This window comes from Bactrocera dorsalis, chromosome 2, assembly GCF_023373825.1.
Source record: "Bactrocera dorsalis isolate Fly_Bdor chromosome 2, ASM2337382v1, whole genome shotgun sequence".
NCBI classification, from domain to species: domain Eukaryota; kingdom Metazoa; phylum Arthropoda; class Insecta; order Diptera; family Tephritidae; genus Bactrocera; species Bactrocera dorsalis.
This window is the reverse complement of record NC_064304.1, coordinates 97,342,031-97,366,680: the sequence shown is the minus strand read 5'-3', so window position 1 is coordinate 97,366,680 and position 24,650 is coordinate 97,342,031. Positions and strand designations below refer to the sequence as shown.

General features: G+C 36.9%; 1 protein-coding gene across 8 annotated transcripts in view; it reads left to right on the top strand.

Moving 5' to 3' along the window:
• LOC105231640 (low-density lipoprotein receptor) overlaps positions 1-24,650 on the top strand; it is a 368,088-nt gene that overhangs the window by 93,269 nt on the left and 250,169 nt on the right. For all 8 annotated transcript variants that reach the window (XM_049449545.1, XM_049449540.1, XM_049449539.1 and 5 more), the window contains exon 3: positions 1,526-1,666. In XM_049449545.1, the coding sequence (XP_049305502.1) occupies positions 1,526-1,666 (141 nt within the window). The remainder of the gene's footprint in view (positions 1-1,525; positions 1,667-24,650) is intronic.

The following is a 24,650-nucleotide window of genomic DNA, read 5'->3' as shown; positions in this document are numbered from 1 at the left end:
AGGGATATGATGTTAGGAAAGCAGTAGACTCTAGTTATACTGCAGCTGAGTAAATGGAACTTTATAAAACTATTCGTATTTTTACACATTTCCACCAGACCCTAACCCATAAAATTAAAAAAAAAAATAAAAAATAACAGGTCAGTTGAAAAGTCCGCGGCCTACCTTAGTAATTGTAACAAATTTTTTTTTGGAAATTTTTTTTTTTTATTCACCATAGTTCCCTTCCCTTGATTATAGTGACCCTCTAACTTTTCGATACAATTTTTGTAATGGGATTTGTCCTTTGCTTCAAAATATGCTTCAGTTTCGGTGATCACCTCTTCGTTCGATGAACATTTCTTCCCAGCGAGCGGTTTTTTGAGATTTGAGAACAGGAAATAGTCGTTGAGACCTAGATCTATAGAATTCCTGTGGGTGCGGAAACAATTCGAATCACAATTCATGGATTTTCGCCATCATTTTCACTGACTTGTGACAATGTGCATTGTCTTGATGAAACACGACTTCAAACGGACCAATAATGCTATGGAATAGTCGCTGTTTATGGTCCTACCTTTTTCCAGATAATCAATAAAAATTAATCCACGCGCATCCCAAAATACAGGCTATATAACCATGCCAGTCGACTGTAGCTTTTTACATCCTTTGAAGCGAGTTCATCGTGCGCAGTTCACTCGGGTGAATGTCGATTGGATTTTGAAGTGAAATGGTGGAGCCATGTTTCATTAATTGTTATATTAAAGTGCCTGCTATCTCGAACAACTTCCCTTTACGGTTAGTCCAAAACTTTTGTGTGGACTTTTTTGATGTCTTCGTCGGTAGCAACCTCTTTTAGGCGTCCACTGCGTTCACTGTCTTTAGTGCCTATTTCGACACGTCTAAACTTAGCATATCAATCCATGATTTTCCTGGAGCAGAGTTTTCCATAGGATATACAATATTAAGTTGGATGACTGAATAAAGAACCCACGTGGTGTAATATACTTATGTAGTCCTTTGTGAAGCCATAGAAAAGAAGAACTCCTGTGTTCGAACTTATAAATTAGCAAAATGCTTAGTAGCCATTAAAAATTTACCATTTTCGTTGGGATGTCTGACAGTATGCGCTTCCAAGTGATTAAGTATTGACCACCTAAACGTAGGCTAGTCAAGTCGACAGTCAAGAAGGAAGTGAGGAGTTGTTCCCACCTCATCTTATTCCATATAACTTTTGCAGATGGCGTCTAGTAGAATTCTCCACAAAAGTTGGGAGAAGCAAGTCTTAGTGAGGGCAAAGAGATCACTAAATCTCTTGCGATCAATCTTGGTTTAAAGACTTATGCGACAGGGTTTTTGTACTAAATATATATCTTTTGGTAGAGTTAGGTTGCATTATGGTTTTCATTAGGGAAACATTTTTAACGGATATAATTTTCGATATCATTTTACTATTTATACTATATATGTTTATATTATATATCTCTGTATATAATTCAAAAATATATATTGTTAACTGAAATTTCTTCCATTTTTCATCTTACAGCACAGAGCATAGTAAAAATCTGCGAAGAGAAGCAATTTCAGTGCGGCAATGGAGCCTGCATACCCATCCGCTTCACCTGCGATGGCGAATCAGACTGCAGTGATCACAGCGATGAGCGCATCGCCAATTGCAAATTTATAGGTGAGTGAGCAAAGTAATTCACATAATAATAATGTAATAAAGTGTGTGCTATGAGCGGCAAAATTGCGTTGTCTGCACACATACTTACATATGCATGTATGTGTGTTGTAATGACGTGCAAAATGGTACATGCCACATAACATTGCATTTACAAGCGCATAAACATATATATATATATATATGTATGTGTGTGTGTGGAAGTCAAGTGATTTTGTGGCGTTGCGAAGAGTAATGTCGCGAACTTGTTGCATTTTGTGTGCAGACACTGTAGCCTTCGAAGGCATTGCTGCTTGATTTTCAAACAGAAGAATAGCAATGTTAAGAGGCTTTTAGTAAATTGTAGACCAGAGTGTGCATAAATGGCCTCAAAAGCAATTTAGAAACTGGAAATTTTAATTCGACTACACCTCTCTTTCATTTCCATAATTTCTTCAGAGTGAATGCAAGCATTTTGCTTGAAAAGAAGAAACAAAAAAAGTAGGATTGAAGAGACTGAAATGCCGCAATTATACATTTACCGCCTTTTGTGGCAAGGTTTTCCCTCAATTAGAGGTATTTTGTACGTTTCCGTTAAAAGCAGTAATTTCCCTGTAAATTCTCTGCCATACAATGTTAGGGACATGGTGGAAATTGTAGCAGTTGCACGTGTGTGCAATTCCGGTTTTTAAGCAAATACAATGACATTAAGCGCTGTTGCACGGGCGCATTCACAATCGCTCGCCACAGAAACCACACAGCCACACAGGAGGATTACACTTGCACGTATAAATGGGGGGTTAAACTGACATATTGTTGGATTGGATTTTACGTAATGTTGCAACTGAAAAAAATACATGTTGTTAAGTACGCAACAAAATGAGCAATATTCACAGTCCGTGAGAGAACACTATAAACCAGCAACATGTTTTTAATTTCCGACTCTTGAGAGCTTCACAGTCGCATATTTGCAGTATCGGAATTAAATTGCGGTTCTTATAATATTTGTTGTTATTGTTATAGCGGAAGAATTCAGCCGAGTTGACAGTCCTTGACCAGATAAAAAAAAAATCCGGGTCCGATCCGGTTACGTAGACCCGACTATCGTTGGAACTCGACATTGTCGATAAACTCGGGTTAAGTTAGCACTGCGTCCTAGTAACGGTGAACCACGAGGAACTTAACACACCTTTTTAATTCTGCAGTAGATAATAATGAACAAATGGCTCTTTGATCGACAATTCCAACGTTAATATCTAGATGCCGACGGATCAAAGGGTGAAACAGGAACAGGCGCTGGCCTCCTCTCTAGTAATCCGTAAGCAGAAGGTGACTTCAAACTAAATGATTAGAGTTCAGTTTTTCAAGCCGATATAGTTAGCATAACAGAAGCCACCAAGTAGGCGATACGGCAATTTCAGGCTCTCGTTGCGCCAACACTAATTCTCACTCCGTTAGATTATGCAAGTAGGCAATAAGTTGGTAATTCAGTAATATAAGTAGGAACTTAGTTGGTAATTCGGTTAATATCATCTGTATACCCAGTCAGATATGGAAAAACGGTAACGAAAAGCGAGACGACGTTAGAAGCAACTGGAAAGAGTATTCTCCTAAGCTGTCACAGAACATGTAGTTCCTTCAAAGGCTATTTGAAGCAATGAAACTGAGAGAACATCTGTGGTCTTTGAAGCATAAGTAACTGAGGGCACACCACAAAGTTACTTTGGGCTAGTGTTAATAGTGGTTAGACCAAAAAGCCTAGCCAGGGTCCCTATCCTTAAGAGCCGTCTTAAAGAAAATTGGAAAAGTGGATTCGGCGAAATGCAGAGCATGTGCGGAGGATGATGAGACCCTGGAATATTATCTTTGTGAATGCCCAGCCTTAAGCCGGATAGGAGGGAATAAATTCCACGGATTTCAATGCCTCAACTTAAAAGATATTGTGCAGCAAGGATAGAAAAGGTCACGTATTTTACCAAATCCACTGAGTTAGTGTATAAGGTTGTTTTTGGTTACCACCGGGAACAAATAATAATGAAAGCTCAAAAAAGCTTTATATTGCAAAAGTTGCAGCTTTCAATTTTTGTTGTAATTTCACACTATACTTATCTCTTAAAGAATGTTGCTAATAATTTTTACTTATGAAGACTTTTAGTAACATATGAAAATTTTGTAAGAAATACATGAAAGCTTTAATGTAATTTCCACTATACTTGTCCCTTGAAGAATTTTAATAAATAATTACTACTTATGAAGGCTGTGAGTAACATATGAAAGCTCAATAAGGAATACTTGTACATATATGAAAGCTTTAATGTAATTTTTGTGAGTATCATATGAAAGCTTTAAAAAAGTTTTAGCTTGCACAAGGTGTATAACTGTAATGCATATGTAATATGCAACGAAAACTTAAGAAATCTAAAGTACAAAATACTTTCATGATTAAAAATAAATGGAAGCTTTGATGAATTCCGGCAAAATATACAAAAGCTTTCATTAAATTTCGAAAGCGCTATTTTTTTTTAATATTTACGTACATACGCAGATACATAGTTTAGAATTGATAAGCACTTCAAGCTTCCTTAAAAATTAATTCAAAAATAAATCAGTTATTGAAATTTTTTTGGAAAAGCTTCTTTGCCTATGCTGTCATTTAAAGCAGAAATTTAGTGTGCTCCTGTACGAGACATACAAACTTCATACATATATATATATACATATATATATATATAAACATGACTGCGTATGTGTCAGTGTTGAAGTCTCATATTTCGTATTCATGATTATTTGTTTTGCACTTTAAGCGTTGCAACACCAAATGTAATGTCACAGTTGTGTAGCTTCACAGGCGAGTGCACGAACAGGCGAGAAGATGCAACCGCAGTGCATACAACGTTCACCGAGTGTTGACATCTCTGCTTGCAGCTGTGCTATGTTTGTAGTGGCGCTTGCAGTTTAGTTTCAGTTGTGCAAACTGGAAAATCCTTAAGGATTACAATTTAATAAGATCTTCTCAAACTAGAAATACACATGTGCACTGTCATACATGTGTTTGTATATGTGTGTAAGCCAGAAGAGTTTAAGTCAAACTAAGTGTTAACTAAACTGAAATTGTCAAGTTATTTTTCTAGGATTTGACAGTTAGAAGCAGCGCCTAGATCGAAAACGAGAACGCAAGTGTTCGACCTTGCCGCCGCAGTTTGATATTTTTATAACATTTGCCGTCGTGAAGTCGCTGTTTCCGCTCAAAAATATTCACTTTTTCACTAATTTTTCTTGTTTGCTCATAACAGCTCAAAATCGACTTCAGCTATTTTCCTTTTGAACACTGCTGTGCATACTGTGGAATGCATGTTTACCATTCACACACCAAGCACATCTGTTGCCGTGTCTGTCAGAGCGGTGAAAAGCCAAAGTTGAGTCTTCGCAAGGTAATCTCAGTATTGTTGGTGTTTGTTGTGCTTATGAAGATTGGCAAAATTCCATTTCATAGATCGTACGTGTGTATGTCCCAGTAATTTTGATTGCTATATGAATGTATGTGAATATGCATCTACGTACGTCTGTGTATGTGGTTTAATGTGGCTGCGTGATAGTTACAACTTTGCACCTGGCTATGCACACATTAACACGTAGCAACGTTTATCACGCACACACACTAGCACAAAAATCATGCATTTTGACCATAAACTGTAAACGAGCAAAGAATGGCTGCGTGATTATCACTTGATTGTCACACAAGCAACATCCAGTTGCAATGTTACAGTAAGTGTTGCCACTCGCTGCCAATTGATGCAGTGCTGTGTGGGTTCTTTTCATGAAAGTCGCTTTGTGAGGTCACATGGGTTTCCTCGATTAAAAAACAGCCTTTTTCAACAATTTTTTTCTTATATAAAAATGAAATATTTCATTAGAATTTTTTATTGTTACAAACATACAATAGTACCAAAAAAAATTCTGAAATTTTTGGGGAAAAAAACTTAAACTCGGCCAGCGCGACGCCATTTCCAGTGACCCCTCGGAATAAAATGCGCCCGCTTTGGCAGGCTAATTGGTTGAGTAGTTCTCGAGAAATTTTGCCAATCGACTTCAGAAATACAGTTGTGAGAAAATCACTTTTAAAGACGAAGCACTTAGCCTAGCTAGCCTCGAGCACACAAGTTAACAAGGCTATATCTCCGAAATTATTACTCGGATCAACTTGAAAATTTGGAAATTTTCAGGAGACAATAAAATTTTAACTTTTTGAAATCCGTAAACCCATGAACCCCTTATGCAAACGGTTAGATATATTTCTCAGCCTTAAAAAACAGAAAAAAAAACAAAAAAAAGAGCACAAAAAACATATTTTTAAGGACTTGTAAATTTATATAACCTCTTAAACTAAATTCTGTGAATCTCAATAAATCAACTTGAAGCTTAATTGTCTCAGCTAATTGACTACATATTCTTGTTAATTAGTGATTTTTTGAGTTGCTTTTTTCATCTGACTTTCATTGCGTTTGTGCTATGTGAGTACAAAAATAACTCTCTCCGCTTGTTCTTCATAACTCAGAGTTTCTTTCTCTCTCAGCTGCCATTGGTTTCTGCCGCAATTTTTGTCTAGAATAATGGGTTCAATCAACCGTTTATTATGGTAGTCACTCTGTCAGGAAACTAAGCTTGAACGTTTCTGAGCTTCTATACAACGCGCTACTTTTTAGATGTTGTTTTTGTAGCGGTTAGCTAGAAACTGTTTAGTTGGCAAGAAGAAAGTTAGTTGGTAACAAAATCATCTAACGGGAGATTAAGGAGCGTACCGTTTCGAAGGGTTTGGACCACAGGGAGAGGGCAATTATTCAGTGGGATTCATCGAGTCATGCAGGCACTCATTGCACGCGGAAAATATACTGGGTATATAAGGGTTAAATTTGGATCGGTAGGAGTTACATCTGCTACATTATTCAGAGTAAAGTTCCGCAAGGATCACTCTAGAATCATGAGACAGCTCAAGTTGTTTTCTGCTATAAAAATACAGCATTCACTGGGAGATAGGCGATGAAAGTGTTAATAGCTCTACTGTATCTGGCATTTAAGGAGTGTCTGAAGTTAGTTATGTGATTTGATCTCATGATGCTCCTAGGAAACGGTGCCGCTCCAAGTAAGTATATGGCTATATCTACGATTTCAATCCCTAATAAAAAGCACACAGGCCTCATTTTGTATATAGGTGTTCGAAGGGATTCATCATGAGGCATTTATAGTTACTCTACGGAGTGTTGAGATGTTCTTAGCTATGCCATGCTAATATACGATACACACATTTCATGTTGTTTCGCTTATAAATTTTTACGATTGTCATTTGATGTTCGCTGCACACAAACACATACACACATACCCACACATCACGTGATTACTGACACACGAGCGTTGCTTTCGCTATTTCGTATATGAAGTTCGCATTGCAAAGCTATCGAATGGATTGAATCTGCCAGTTCATTTGCGTTTTTTTCAAATGATATCCGCCTTTATACACATCAAATCCATTTTTCTGCGAGAAATTTTCCCGATTTTTGGCAAGGACTTAATGAAATTGTCTGTATGTGCTTATGTAGCTTGAGCTCAGCAGAAAATGAAAGAAATGGAATCCTAACGTAGGAGTTATATCGTCGCTTATTTTCGTACTTTTTGTTTTTGTATGCGATTTTATTATTGTTGTTGGCTTTTATTTGTTACTAAGATAATTTAAAGTTGACCCATTTGTTTCTAAAAAAAAGAACAAGGAAAACAATGTTCATTTCAAAAATAATTTATTTTTCCAATATTTGTTTCAGCTAATATTTAAAAATTAGATCGCGTAAATGGGCACCTTTAGCTTTGACAGCTAAATGCACTCTTTTTTTTTTTGACTTTAATGTTTCGGATGATATGGCCTGTTCGTCGAATGTTCTTAGCTATGCCATGCTAATATACGATACACACATTTCATGTTGTTTCGCTTATAAATTTTTACGATTGTCATTTGATGATCTCGCTGCACACAAACACCATCGATATCAATCGCCCAAAAATGGTCGCGATAAATTGATTGTTGGTCGAGCTGTATGGCCCCCGTCCTGTTGAAACCAGAAGTTATCCATGTCATTTTCGCGAATAAATTATGCGTCGGAGAGTGGTGCGAGAGATGTCTAATTCCTGAGAGCGGCGATAACTCGATGTCGATGGAGTCTCCTCAATCTGGCTCGTACAGCTTCGATATTTTCAAATGATATCCGCCTTTATACACATCAAATCCATTTTCTGCGAGAAATTTTCCCGATTTTTGGCAAGGACTTAATTGTGTTCTTAACTGGAGCACTTTTCACTTTATTTTTTTTGCGAAACGCACGTTGAGTTAACACAATTGAAAAGTTATTTGAATATAAAGCTGAACAATTTCAGCGCGTTCTTTTGGAGTGTACTGTTCATTAGCCGATTTGTCAGCGCTGTTATTACAGCGTTGGTCAACTTTAAATGGCCTACCCTGTAGTACATTCTGAGCCAATGCGATCGCGCGTGAAGGATTACGTACAGACAGTTTCCATGCTATGAAATGCCTTGCGACATTGATTTCCAAACCTTCGCGAAATCCACGAAAATAATTCAGAGAAAATCAAAAAATCAGCGAAAATGTTGCAAGTAGCAAAGCGGCGTAGCTCTAGTGTTCGCAAGCGCATATGTGTGTGTACGTTTGTGCAAATGTCAGAAATTATCTACGTATGTGACTGCAAGTTTATTTTTATTGCTTCGGATAAAAGTTTAAAGACAACTTAGGGGACGGGATAAAAGGATGCCCGAAGGCGCACATGTGTATATGTCGGCATTAAATTTGCTACACTACGCGTCTGCGGCACAACAACCAATTTCGCGTCGCTTTGCTGTGTTTGCATTTCGAAAATCGCTACGATTTATAGGCAGACATCGGCATTAACGCAGACAAACAATAACAAGTAGCTGATAAGAAAATGGCTTTGCCGATATGCTCAAGCGAGCGCTCATTGATGAAGCCATTCGGGCAGAGTGGCATGCTCAGTCACTTAGTCAAACAGTCGTCTGTATGTCGTACAAAGCCGCATTATAGGTTTCAGGCAATAAGTAGAATGTAAGAAGACACACGACAACATGTAGTGTGGAATAAAAAATATTTGTGCGGATTTGCAATTCATATAACTGTTACAAAAAAAAAAAAAAAAAACAAAGCAGAAACGTTATCTTCGGTTCTACTGAAGTTATAAAATCTTTCACAAATAAAAACATTTTCCATAAAAGAACTTGATTTTGATCGGTCAGCTTGTATGACAGCTATATGCTATTGTGGTTCGATTTGAACAATTCTTGCGGAGATTATCTTATTGCCTTAGAAAAGAATCTGTGCCAATTTTCATGGAAATATCTTCTTAAATAAGAAAGGTTTCCTTACGAGAACTTGATTTTGATCGGTCCATTTGTATGACAGCTATGTGCTCTAGTGGCTCAATCTGAATAATTTTTTCGGAATTTATGTTATTGCCTTTGATAATAATCCATGCCAAATTTTATAGAGATATCTTCTTAAATAAGAAAGGTTTTCTTACTAGAACTTGATTTTGATCGGTCCATTTGTATGACAGCTATGTGCTCTAGTGGCTCAATCTGAATAATTTTTTCGGAATTTATGTTATTGCCTTTGATAATAATCCATGCCAAATTTTATAGAGATATCTTCTTAAATAAGAAAGTTTTCCACACAAGCATTTTGTTCCAATCGGTCACACTGTATGACAACTATATGCTACAGCGTCCCGTTTCAGCGGTTCCGACAAATTAGTGAATTTTTGGGGAGAAGATGTTGTATATTGAAATAGAAAAGCCTTCGATGACACACCTCCGGCGTGTGGCCCAGGTAATGCGATTTGATCATGTGGCTTACCATGGCAATTGAGTAGTCAAATCATACCCAATTGAGTTGAAATCTAACCCAAACATGAATATTTACATTGAGGAACTCAATTATAGTTCAGCCTACGGAAAGTTTTTATATTCTAAATATTCTTACAATAGTGCGGATGAGTTTTTAAGCAACTTACTAAAAGTCCACCTAAACACACGCACTAAAAATATACTTCAAAAATCGAAGGCGGCTCGGAAGCATAAACACAATTGTGGGCGACTTTGTGTGATTTTAAGTGAAATTCTTAGCAAGAAATATCCAACCCATATCGAAAGCTTTTACCTACCTAAGTGTATACATTCATTAAGAAATTATTTCCATTTTCTGTGCCATTGACGTTCATTTTACTTAGCTTTGTCTTGCACCTCCGGCGTGTGGTCCAGGTAATGCGATTTGATCATTGTGGCTTACCATGGCAATTGAGTAGCCAAATCGCTTGTCACCATGATATTACCATATTGTCGTCATTGCTGTCAATATAAGCAATTGTTTGTTGTTGTCGTTATTCTTGCTGTCTTGTTGTTTTCTGCCATTATAATTGCGTTCTTAACATACCTTATCGGCAACATCAATTTGCCGTCCCAAATGTAGCCTTTCCTGCGTTGGCCACAATAATGACAACGATAGCTACAAAACTCATACACCAGCATATATCTGTGTACGTGTGAGTATGTAAGTTTTCGTGTGCTTACATTGGTTTAATTGAATTTTCATCGAATGTGCTGCAAATTTTATCATTTCTGTGCAACATTTCTAATTGTTTTTGCGGTTGTTGCTAGTGTTGTTGCAGTCATTGTTTTTGTTGTAGAATTTTTATTATCCTTTCACCTTAATATTGAATCTGCTCGTTTATTTGAGGTGGTTGAGCTGCGGTTTGCTTTGATTAATTCACAGGGCTTTTCTGAGAATTTCACACTTTGCTTTTCACTTCTTTTCATTGTGTTTGTGTCAGTGTTTTTTGTACACATATATTCTTAACTATCTATATTGTTTTAGATAAGGTTGAGTTTAAGGGTGTTCTTGTGGTTTTCAGAAGTTTCATTAAATAATTATTGCAGTAAACATAATGAGTTCGGCTTAATTAGTTGAGGGGGGTTTATTATAACAAATGTATCAAGGAAAAGTTGTTATTGCAGCCAAATTGAAAGTGAGTTGGTCAGCCCAAGAATGCGGTTGATATAAATTTGCTAGAAGCTATACATTTGGTCTACTCATATTTTATCTCATTTTAATTAATGAATTTCGTTTGATTCATTACTAGCTTAGAGTTATTGCAGTCGTACTTATATAAGTACAGTCAACTCGGCTGCATGATTTCTAATAATTCAATGACAACAAAAACAAATAATGCATTAAATAATTAATTTTTTGAGTTCATACTTTATTATAAAGGGAAAGGTTTGCCATTATGGCATATTTTAAGAATGATTTCAGGCAAGTGACCGCAGCGGCAAGCTTGAATGAAGTCCAGCCGAGAGAACCAATATTCGACCACTTTTTATAGCAATTGGGCACGTATATCAGCAATAACGTGCCAAATGTTTTCTTTCAAGACGTCAATCGTGTCTGGCATACCTGCTAGACAAACGATTTCACATAACCTCACAAAAAAGTCCATGGCTATTAATTCGCTTTACCTTGGAGGCCACGTTAGAGGCCCACGACGCGAGATAATGCGTTCATCAAAAGTCTTCTTCAATAAATAGATTGTCTCGATAACTGTATGGCATTAAGGCAAGTATTTTTCGAACCAAATGACGTTATTATCAACATCCTCCAATTGAAGCACGGAAAAGTCATTAGTCATGGCTCTATAGCATTCCTAATTGACTGTAGCATTATGGTCTGCTTTTATTTTAATGAACCAGTGATTATCTTTGCCTATATAGTACACCAAACAGACACTTTTTCAAAATACGAGATTTGACAATTAAGTAATGTGACTGATTTTATTGCAGCGCTTCTGGTAAACCTTGAAATTTCCTTTCTCTTTTTCCGGCATCTCTCCCCTCTCCATTGATATATGTACCATCGCTTTTGCTTGTTTAGTTCGCCTGCTGTGTCAAGTTGAGTAGACGTGTGCTTGTAGTGCTCCTCACGAAAATGGAAAAACCAAATCAAGAGCAACACGTCGCGATAAAATTTTGCGCCAGATTGGGCGGAACAGCTTCGGAAACGTACGCTAAAATTTAAGAGTGTATGGTGATAGTGCTTTTAATCGTGCTCAGGTGTTGTTGGTTGTCTCCGTGCGCCCCCCGCCCGAAAAAAGCTCGTATGAGCAAGTCGAAGGTAAAACGATGATTATTGCCTTTTTTGATAGCCGTGGAATCGTCCACAAAGAATTCCTTCCACCGTGGAAAACTGTGAATCAAGTCTACTATTGACAAGTACTCGAAAGATAGCGAAAACGAGTCAACAGGGTGCGCCCAGACATCGCTTGTAGCTGGATCCTTCATCACGACAACGCGCCGTGCCACACCGCCCTCAGCGTATTTCGCCTCTAAAGAAATCGCCGTGTTGCAATAGCCGCCTTATTCGCCCGACATGTCACCCTGTGACTTTTTCTTGTTTCCTAAAACAAAATCGGTGGTAAAAGTAACCCATTGAGTCGATTACGGACATCCAGGCGGCCGTGATGAGGGTACTCGCGGACATCCCAGTCGAAGCGTTCCAGAAATGTTACGAAGCATGGAAAACGCGCTGGAAACGCTGTATAGCTGCCCAAGGGGACTAATTTGAAGGGGATGACAGAGTTGTAGAATAATTGTCAATATACGGTTTTTATGGAATCAGTCTCATTACTTAATTGTCATACCTCGTATAATGGCTTCTTAATAATGGCTCCTTTAACTATTCAACCAAAATTGAGCTTCATCTCTAAACAAAATTTTCTTGTGAAAATCGGGATCTTTAGCCATCTCGTTTTGTGTCCATTTACCGAACGTGCGACGCGCTTGATGCTAGTTTGGGTTTAATTCTTGGTTGAGTTCGATTTTGTAAGGTAAAGTCCTATCCCGACGAACAAAGTCCAAACTCTAAAAGTCCGTCGTCATTTATGTCCTGTTGTATGTTGCAAGGGCATGGGTAATGACAAAATCTGATGAGTCGACGTTACGACTTTCTAGAGTAAGGTTCTGCAGAAGCTTTATGGTCTTTTGTGCATTGGCAACGGCAAGGACCACACTTAATGGAAAGATGAGCTGCACGAGATCTACGAAGACATTGACATAGTTCAGCGAATAAAGAGACAGCGGCTAGATCATGCCGTCCGAATGGATGGACACACTCTAGCTGAGAGTATTCGACGCAGTACTTGCCGGGGAAATTAGAGGAAGAGGAAGGTCATCACTCCGTTGGAAAGACCAGGTGAAGAAGGACCTGGCTGCACCTGGAATCTCGAATTGTTGCCAAACAGCTAAAACGAAGAACGGATGGCGCGCTGTTGTAAACTCGGCTACAACCGCTAATGCGGTGTCTACGTTTATAAAGAAGAAAAAGAAATCTCATAGAAAATATCATAAACAAACCATATACAAAGTTAGTACTAAACACAACTACACAACATTTTCTGCAAGAACCTTCTAAAAATCTGATGGAAATATTGCATAACCGTTATTCGCTGAGCACAGTTTGCTCCGCATTCTTCTGACCTTGAGCGCACAAAAAGTACAAAAGCCATTGTTTGCCAACTCTTTTCGTTGTTGTTAAACGCTCTTTAGTACTTTAGTGTTCCTATTGTTTGCCTTTGTTGTTATAGCAAATTCGCTGCTTGCTGTCTGGGGTATTTGTATCCTTTGCAGCCTCAATTCATTTCTTCCATTTGCAAACGCGCCTTTCTCTGATAAATGCATTATCTCTACGCAGGCAAGCAAATCTTCCAATTTCTCATACTTCCTCCGCTTGTGTGCTGCTCTACATCAAATGCTTGAGCGTATGTGAGCTTTGACTCGGGTTAGGTGTCCTTTCAAGTACCCGCAGTACTGGTCGAGTGTGTGTGCGGGTGTGTGTATGCATGCATAGTTGTGTGGCATTGTCGGTTGATTGCTGGATTTGCCATTCATCTGAGCCGCTTGTGCAGTCGAGCGTGGTCAAATCTCTTCGGTAACATTACAAGCACAGCGTATGTACACACAAAAACAACGACAACAAATACTCTAGATGGTAATTGCTTGCCAGTGCGTTGGCATGTATGTAGAATAGATATGCGCATGTTTGCTTATCTATGGTGGTAATGTGCGCCTTGAACCGCTACGGTTCTGGCCGGTTTGCTGCAAGGACTCAATGTTACTCTTGGGTCTAATAGTTTTCAAATGGCCATTATCATTTCTAGCCCAAAAGCGTGCAAATCGTGTTTGAATTGAGGAACCTCATTGGCGCATGTAAAGAGCGCCACATAAGGGCACTGACAAACACAAAAATATACATATGTATATATGAATATGTGGCACATAGTAGGTAGCTGTTTACCCCATAGGGAAGCTGTGAATAACTGTATAAATTACACGTAAATTCGGGCAGTTTTATTCGAGGTGCCCGATACATAGATACATTTTTATGCCAGTTCGCTCGCTGATAATGAGCAATGTTTATTGTTTCCCATATCCCTTAAAAACCTGGACTCATATTCTAATCGGCTTTAGTCCACAAAAGAGTCTCGATGGAGATGGACACATACTTTGTTGCTTTGGAAAGGCAAATCTTCAGCGCTTTCTAAAATAGTCCATCATAGTCCATATTTTCAGAATACGTGAAATTCGTGAGAAGACCTTGACAAACAGATCGATACCCTCAATTTTTGTTAATTTCAAGCCGCTTCCTACAACACCGTCAGGAATTGCCTATTCGATGTCATGCCTAAATTTGGTATCCTTGAGAAAGCGCTTGGAACATTCAAGTGATCTGTTCTCTGCAAGATCGAAGAAGATGAAGTCGCGAACTAATTAGCTCTATGGTGATTTGGATATAGTTACACGAATAAAAATCCAATGAGTGTGCTGGTTAGGCCATGCCGTCCGTGTGGAAGGTGAGACTTCAGCTAAAAGCTATTTCGTATTTGGACCCATGGGTGGACAAAGAGCGTTTAGACCCAAATATTTTTAAAAACATCGTAAAAATTTGTTCGTCAGTTTTTGAGATATTCGCATGAAATCTTATACATAGTTATATTTTAATAGTTTATGGATCATTTGTCGGAACCGGTCAGATCGGAAAACTATATTACATAGCTTCCAGACAATCGATTATTTAGACTTTTTGAACTTTGTCTTAAGAATCGCTGGATCGAAACCGGTTTTATACCCATAGTTTCTTAGGCAAATGATCCTTAGAAAATTTGCGATTTTATAGAAAAGAAGGAAAGCAAGGACGTTCTCATCCAATGGAAGAAAAAAGTGCATAGCGACATAGAATAGGGAAAGAGTTTTGTGTTTTCGGCCCAGGCCGTTGGAAGAATTGGCGAAACCAACAGTCCCGTAGTAAAATTTATTAAGATATTATTAATTTCACAGACTTTTTTCACTAATTAAACACCGCTTACGAGCAGCAGGAGGTCCTGGTATTTGGTAGGAAAATAAAGTATCCGGAAATTGTAAATTAGTCTTCCTTTTTCAGTCCTTGAAATACTTTCATAAGAAGTCTTCGGAATGGTTTTCTGCTTCTTCAGCGAATATTATTTTAACTCTTCAATCGATTGAAAACGGATTCCACGGAGCGGCAATTTCGGTTTGGGAAACAAGAAAAAATCACGTGGAACCAACTATGGTGAACACGGTGGTAGATCGGTAGTATTCATTGCATTTTTGCCTTTAAAATCGGTCAGAATCGTGGCTCGATGCGATGGTGCATTATCATCGTGTAAAATCCATTCATTGTTCTTCCATAATTTCGGACGTTTTCGACGGATGTTCTCACGTAAACGCCTCAATACGGCCAAATAGAACTCCTAATAACCGTCTGCCCCTCCGAAACAAAGTCATGATGCACCAAACCACAAACAACGAAATAAGCAATGAGCATCACCTTGATTTCTGACCGGCTTTGGATAGGATTTTTTTGTTTCGGCTAATTTTTTCCCTCCATTTGGAGGATTGTTATTTTGCTTGCATGTCAAATTCATAAACCCATGTCTCGTCGGCAGTTACAATAGTTTCCATGAATGTGGAATTCGATATCATGATCTCTTGCCATCTCTTTAACACTTGACTGATGATTTTCAATCACCATATCCTTCACTGTTTTTAATATTTTCATCAGTTGAAGAGCTCGTCCATAACGAAACATTTTCCCAATGATCTCTCGACTGTTTTTGAAGGCTTTGTACCACTCGTAGACTTGTTTTTGTTGTTTGTTGTTTTTGATAAAAATGAATCACCGTAAGGTTTTTCCAACCTTCGCAACGATCCAACCTTCGCAACGATTCCGCACACGAGTGTTGCTTAAAAATACAAAATTTGAGATGAAATACAAAATTCGATATTTCTATCAATTGTAAAAATCGCAACGCTCTACTGAGGTGTACTGACTTAAGCAGCTGCTGTAAACAAACCGGTTAACAAATCGCGCTCATATTTGGCATGGTAATTAAGAATAGTTTTACCAACTTAGCAGAATAATTTTTTTTTTTGCAATATCATTTACCCGGGGAATTTAATTACAATTTCCGTGTGCTTTTTTGTTACAATGATTATAAATTTCATTCGAACCTCTCTCTACCCACAAGACTGTTAACCTGAAGCAAAAGCAAAAACCGTTTTTTTAAGTTAAAGTTGCCTTTGCCTTTACTTTCAATCTTTTCTACTGCTATCGCTGTCAGTTCAATTGGGATTTGCCGAGAAAAAGCTTAGGGCACGCCGCTCAATCCAATTCAGCTTTAATGGACAACGTTTCACTAGCATGATTTGGTTTACTAGTAGTCTGTCACACTGTTTTGCCATCACATTGTCATGGTTTCCTAGCGGTTGTGTGTGTTTTCTACTGAAATATTTCCTTCAGCACAACATTGTTGCACAATTTACGTGAGGTTGATCTTCAACGGATGTGTGACAGAAAAAGTAAATTGAAATTGACACGAACAAAATGCAAGTAAAATATTTTTGGAAAATTCGAGGACTGATGTCTCACAGAGTGCTTGACCTGAGGATGCACAGATATTTGTAGAGGTAGAAAACGTATTTGGCAAATAAATGATTTTAGAGAGAATTTCTGTAAGCCGTTGGCAACATCGGAAGTAAAATGAATCTGCACTTTATTAACTTGCCGTTTTCCTTTCTGAGGGTGGTGGAGCAACTGTGGTGAGTGTTAACAGCAGAGAGTTAAAGCGTAGATATTTTTTCCAAATTTATTTTTTAATTAATAATGCGAATGTGTGGGAACAGGTTGGCATCATTATGAACAGTTTTTTTGCGGCAAAAATACTCGTTAATTTTAGTTTTTATTTATAGTTTTCTATTTCAAAAAGTATGCAGAACTCTACTATTAATGTGGAATTTGTATTTTTGGACCTGAAAGCAGGCAGACTTGTGTGCCGCTGAAAAACCACACCGACCAATGCGTAAACAGCCAGCATATTCTACTCGTATACGCAAGTATTGATGTGTGGGTGTGTATTGCTCGTACGAACATATCACACAATAACTACAAAAGCGGCACAAATCAAAAATTACGAAAATCGATTCTTCGCCATGTATGAAATCGTAATACACTTAACTGCTGACACAAAAAATTTCATTATTGTTAGTATTTTATTTACAAAGAAATTTACAACAACATCAACATTTTACGGCAATTGTTTTCTGATTCACCAGAACTGCCATTTTCGAGTTGTGACGCTTTTCTAGTTAGTGTGCGCATATACACTTGAAGCACACTTGTTCTTGTGCATTTGTGTGTTGCCTCGAATATGTGGGTTCCTTTATTACAGCGGTTAGGCAGGACATCAAAGATACTTGTGGTTTCGATTGTAGCGCAAAGGACTTTTTTCTGCACCCTTCTTTTCCCCATTTTGCTACTATGGTAGGGGTAACATTTTTTTTTGCCCATATGCTTTCTGCTGTTGTTTGTCGCACAAGCTTCTTTGTCGGTTGCGTTCATAATGTTTGTAGTGAAGATCACAGGGACGCAGGAATTTACGACGTAGGAAGATTTGAAGCACAAAAATAAACTACGCACCTGTAAACGGCTTTGTCGCATGTATAGCAAATAAGTTTGGTTGCGTATACGCAGTGTTGCATACAACGCTTAGCATATGCACGCATATTCGATGATGTGGAATGGCATTTTATATCACTTGTTAGCATACAAAACACACTCTTTGTGTAAAATGGAGAAAGTCGGTTTGGAATCTGCATTCGGCATGCCGCATGAGAATAATTGTATGCAAATATGGCTCGGGACTACAACTCTATACATAGATAAGTAGCTTGCTGCTCTATAAATGTAAATTTTCAAACAGAAACTGCACTGAAGAACTGTCTGTGAACACCGTGCATATACGAATAAGACGCGCGTATCTTTCATTCTAACTGTGCTGCCTCGCTTTTAGTTTAGTATTCGATACTCATCGGTGAGATCGTTGAAATATTATTTATGAAGGCCTGATATGTTGAAGTTAGTAGAAAATGTAAAAAAAATAGTATTGGCATTGTCATAACAAGTACGTAAACTGGATTTTGAAATTCAAGTTGCTGATTATGAAACATTTCTATCATTTCTAGTTCATATACTTTTCGTTAAATAAACAGCATTGCTGGCATTTAGAGGAATTATTAATTTAATTAAAATTTTGTACTTTTTTTTTGAGATATTCAGCTGCACCGCACCGCGAACTGACATGCATATAATTATTGTAAGCATGCTCGTATCCAACCCCGTTCACAAACAATCGAATGTGCGTGACAGTCTGGCAAAAAGCTCGTGGCCACAAATCGAGCGGTGCCAATACAGTATAAGCAAGTTTAAAATGAAAAGTTTTTCCCCGCCGGTGTTAACTTTATTCATTTCGTTGCAAGTGTTGCACTTTTCACACAACTTTCTGGCGGCGACACAATCGCTGGTTCGTTTGATATTTACACACGTGCTGTAGGCAACAATCTGCTTTCTTGGGGCAACTTCGTAGGATTTCCTTGCATACTAAGCAGCTATGTCTGCATATTACTACAATACTTGGTTATACACATATCTCCACCTTCACTTCTGAACATCATTTACACACCTATGAGCGCTTATATACCCACTTATACACTGCCACTAGTCTGTCTCATCTGTTATCTATGTTGCAAGCGTGTTTGTAGGCGCACTTGCGTCGGCTGCTTTTATAAATTTATACATTTTCAACTCTCTGATTCCCCAGGCTGTCATTTTTCAGTGCTTGTAGAAAATTTTTACACTTTTAACTCTTTTATGTGGCAATCCACAAGGGTCTGCTACCTACACCGCCACGAACTTCGCGCACATTTCACACTTGCGTTGCATACTTTTGCGCGCGTATCTTTCACACAACTTTGCATTTTGTGGCTGCTATGTAACACCAGCACCACCGGCAAATTGCTGTGCTTTAGCGTATGTTGGGACATGGTGAAAAGCACACGTTTTTCTTCCGGTAGTTATCGCTTAAAGAAACGGTGTTTCACTACTGCGGATTAACTGCTTTGGACTTGACGAAAAAGTGTTAAGGCTTGCTTGCTTTAAGATAATTGGAAAACAAAGATTCCTCATATCCATAAGATTCCAATAGCGTAATATTGAAATTAATTGACGCAATTTATTTTGAAACAGGTGGCAACATTTTCCTAAAACTAATCATGCTAGGTATGGAGTTATACACATGATCATTTATATAGATCAGGATGACAAAACGAGTTGAATTCCGGATGTCTTTGTGTTTGTTCGACCGTTCGTCAGTCTCTGCAAGCGATAACTTGTGTAAAAATGGTGGTAACTTGATGAAACTTTATATATAAAAAAATTGAAATGCGTTTTTTATTGCTTATGACTCACTACATTATAATATTAATTAATTTCAAGCTTCCGCTCTTAGATATAACTAATATATAACCAATACATAAGCAATATATAACTATTTTATAACCAAAACTCAAATTTTATTTTCATATGAGTGGTTTTTATTACATCGTTTTTCCTTCGCCTCTAAAGGATCCCGCACAATTTGACAATCGCTCAACTCGTAAACCAAACTTGGTGACGAAGAATTTTTTTCATATCATTATACACCAGAAGAATGGATAAAATCAGATAATGACCAGGCTCACTTTTCATATAATGGTTGTGTCGAAATTATTGAATATTTCCCCACTTTGAGCCTCGCAAGTAGCAAGAGTATACAATGTTCGCTAATACCCGAACTTAACCCTTCCTTACTTTTTCTGAAATATTTTTTATGTGAAAATATCTTATACTCGCTCTTCCTGACTGTAATATTCAACATTAAGCCAGTTCAAGGTGCAAAATTTTTTCTCACAGTCATTGGTGAAAACATGAGTTTTATTTTTTCTTGCAATTATGTGACTGTACATTACACAAACACATGCAGCATAGCAGAAGACGAATAAAATATGTATGCTTTGTCGGCAGTCAAACTAAACAACTTTTATTGGTCACACATGACCTGTCGAGCAAGTGTTGTTGTGAATTATAAATGCTCTAAAAAGTATTAAGGCAAAAATCTGGTTTTATTTAATAACCTTTCTGCTTCAGGACGAACGCTTCTAAAATTTAATAATGCAGGCATATGACAAATGCATTGCATGAATAAATGTATGTAAAGATTGGTTATCTTAACCTGTAAACAAGCAAGTTATAGCGAAATCCAGGAACATGTAAAGGTTGTGAGTTTCAGTAAATAAAGACAAGTGTAAAATAAAATGCTTTAACAGGAATATTACATGTGTTGAGCTACACAAATTTCTACTGAAATACGAGTAATACCAGCTACCGGAAATTGTGCAATTAAAAGAAGAGTGAAAAATATTTGTTCATGGTCGAAACAACAACAGCAATGTATGATTACAATGTGCGTACAAATATTTGCAGTTCTTCGAACTTGAATATCTATTATATTTTTCAAAATTACAACAAAAAAATATTTCATTATTCCAGCTATTTTTCAGTAAATAAAATAGCTAGCCGAATATACCAATCTGTTCGTGTACAACTTATTGAAAAGCATTATTTATTTCATCTCGTAATTTCGTGCACATGAAACCTGAGTAAATATGCAGTGTGCAATGAAACATTTCGGCTTATAAATACACACATACACACGCACAAAGCAGCACCAACTATTTTACAACAATAGCTGCAATAAATGAAAAAATATTTGTATTTTACTAAAGCAGCGCCTGCAAGTGACAAATCCTTCCAAATGACAAACACTTATGCACACACTCACGCTCGTATTTCAACGAAAAGTTAGTTAAGTCCTTTCATCAACTCCCAAACCTGCCACACTTGTGCACAAGTAGCTTAGCGCCATCTGACGTGTGCCGGCAGCTGGCTGGCAGTTTTGAAGATATTTGAAGTGTGGATTTTAAAATGATTGCCTCAAGTGCTTTGCTTGGAAATTACATGCAATTTATTTTTGTCTGCGACTAGGCCACTGCGTTGTAAACTTCATTTTGCCTTCGTTGTATAAGCCTATATTTAGGCGCTTAAGCCTAGTTAAGCACCTTAATGGCATTATAAACACAGTTGTAGGCGAGCATATACTTAGCTTGATATAGACACTTCACAAATGTGAAAATTGCGAAGATAAAGAACAAGCTATATAGTTTAGCAGACAAAAGGTGGTGCTGTTTTGTTGACTAGTGTAAAAAAAAATTGATTAAAAATGCAATATAACTACTCGAAACTAGTCAAATTATATTGCGCAGACGATTACTAAAAACTTTTTACTATATTTTACGTCAAGCTGCTGGAATATATATAAATAACTACAATTTATATTGATGCCTGCAGCGCAATGTAGTTTCAGCGAGAATTGTTCGGGACACTCTTCTTTATAGCGCATTATAAATATACATTTTTTTTTAATTTTTTAATTTTTAAATTTTTTGTTCATTTTTTGATTTTTTTCGTTAAATTTTTTGAATTTTTTTCTTTGAAATACTATCAACAAGCTCCAGCGGAATTGCTATGTATTCATTGCTTTCGCTCTTAAAAATATGCTTCTCTTACAACTTTTGTTGTTCTAATTTTTTTGTTATTGTTTGCTCAACAAGCAACAACTTTTGCATAATAATCAACACCATTCATGTTGAGCATACTGATTTATGTTGTATATATATTACATGCCATATGCTCAATGAAAAACGACGAGCGCAAGTTAGGTGAGATGGCTTTATTTATATCATTCATATTGTTTTGCATTCAAACGGTGGTGTGCTGGAGGAAAAACATTAAAAAGTCTGTTCGTTTGCCTAAAAAATAATTAACAAAAAATTAACAATTTATAAAAACAATAACACAAAGCTATTTCCATCAGAATTGAATATTGATAATATTGTGCAGTCGAAAAAGTCTTTTCGTATTTTGTAAATAAGTATGTAGATGTCGTTGCAGTCGTATATGTATCTCTTGTGCTACCAATCACATTGTGTCAAAGCATGTATTGGTGGAAGGGTGAGATTTAAAACATGACTACAAGAACTCAGCTCTTCATGATGATGACATATACAACTATGTCTAAGTATATCGTCACCAAAAATTCAAAATAACTTAACAACACTTTCATAATTTTACAGGTGAAGGAAAGTCGATATAACAGAAGCCACTCATATTGAAACAAAATTTGAGTTTTGGTTATAAAATGGCTATACATCGGTTATCATTCAATCACATTAAAAAAAAATTGGGGTTTGGTTATAAAATGGTTAAATATTGGTTATTATATCTGACAGCGATTTTCGATTTGTTTGTGATCCTACTGTGTTGTGTATTTTAGGTGATAATATAAACTTTATAAGGACTCTGATGTTTCTTTTGGAGTGTTACTTCGTGGAAATCTTAACAAGCCCCATTTAGGGTGTAAAAAATACAATGCAGTGTCTTAAAGTATTATTTAATGGGGTTGCCATTTGATTTAAAAAATAGCATTAATATTTTTATTTCCAATGTCAGCTACTATATCAGCTATTTTCAGTACATTTCCAGACGCATTCAAAAACTGAAACAAATTATGATTTCATAGAGTTGCCACTTGATTCAAAATAAAACTTAATTTTTTTTTTCTTCATATTAATATAGACGATTTCTGCGCATTTACAGACTCAGTGAAAACTGAAACAAAATACCATTACATCGAGTTGCCACTTATTTAAAAAAAAAATAATTATAATAATTTTTGTTTATTATTAAATTAGACTTTTTCTGTACAAACTCTGTTAAAAACTAAAATTTTTCGTATAGAAATTTGAACAGCGTTGCCATTATTTAATGAGGTTGCCATTTGATTTAGAAAATAACACTATTATTTTTACTTCAAATGCTATGTTAGCTGTTGCCCAGACGTAGTGAAAAACTAAAAAAAATTATGATTGCATGAAGTTGCTTAAAAAAATACCATTACATGGAGTTGCCACTTGATTCAAAATAAAATTGATTTTTTTTTCGTTTAATATTAATATAGACTATTTCTTTGCATTCACAGACGCAGTGAAAAACTGACACAAGATACCTTTAAATAGAGTTGCCACTTATTTAAAAAATAATCTTTATTGTTTAATTTATTTAATAAATTAAAAGTTTTCTGTGCAAACTTAGAGAAGAACTTGAATTTTTTGTATAAAAATTCCAACAGCGTTGCCACACCTACAATGCCACCGTATTAAATATAATATTATTTTGTTATACCTGAGACAACGCTTTTATATAACATATTGCTAGCGTTGCTACTTTTTTGAGTCATATATGTTTCATAACTTTTTCAAAATACAAATTTAAATTTAATTTTGATTTGGTAACAAATACATAGGTTATTTTACTTTCTAATATACAAATTTTGAGAATTTATATTATTTAACCCTTACAATTGAAGCATGTCCTGGGCAACTTGCCTTTTTCATAACTTATCTGCGACTGCTTCATATAAAACTAAAATTAAAATATTCACTCATCGCTTTCTGCAATGGCACAATGTGCTTAAAGTTAATATTTTTAATCAAACTTTCATAATAACTTCTCGCTTTAAAACAAGTGCCGTTAGTCACACACGCACATTTACGCAGTTGTGCTGTCAAACTGTTTCTCCATGTATTCTGCTTTTAATTTCACAATTCATATACTTTTTTTTGTTTTTGTTAATTAATTTCGCATGCCTGTCAGTGTGGCCGCACCTGCAACAACTTTGCGCCTGTCATCTGTTTTTCTTTCCACTCAGTTTCAATTTTCTGCTACTTTGCGTTTCTTTGTGACAAAGTGGCAGCCAGCGCATGGCATGTGCCTAATGTGTGGCATGTGGCATGCGGCATGCGGCATACGCCTGCTGCTAATATTTTCATACGCTGCTGTGCTGGCCGCTTATCCTTTGTGTCGCTCCTCGACGGGCTTCTCTTATCGCATTGTTGCTGCTATTTCTTAGCTTTGTTGACAGCAAGCACGGTCATACCTTCTTTGTTGCCTACTCTTTCATATATACCCGATTAGCTGTTGTCGTTCTTGCTGCGCGCAACTGATTAGTTTACTTTTAGTTGCATGCTTATTTTGCTTTGTTTTGCGTAGCTGACCTCCACGACCTGCGTGTCTGCAGCTGAGTTTCTTTGTACCTGCAAGGTATGCTAAGACTTTGCTGTGGCAACTGAAGTTGCATCGAGTATTTTTGCTGTTTTTGCTGTCGTTCTTTGAAATTTCCTTCTGTTCTGCATCCTGGTTTGCATGGCGATGACTTCATTAGCGTTTGTGGCTTCACCGATCTTTTCATTCCGCAGCACACCACATCGCATCTGACGCAGGCGCTGCGTTTCACGCGAATTGTTTCAAATTTCTTTTGCTTCACGTTCAGCCTTCTGCCTCCTACCTTTTGCAGGTGTGCTTTGCTCGTTGCAGCTGCTG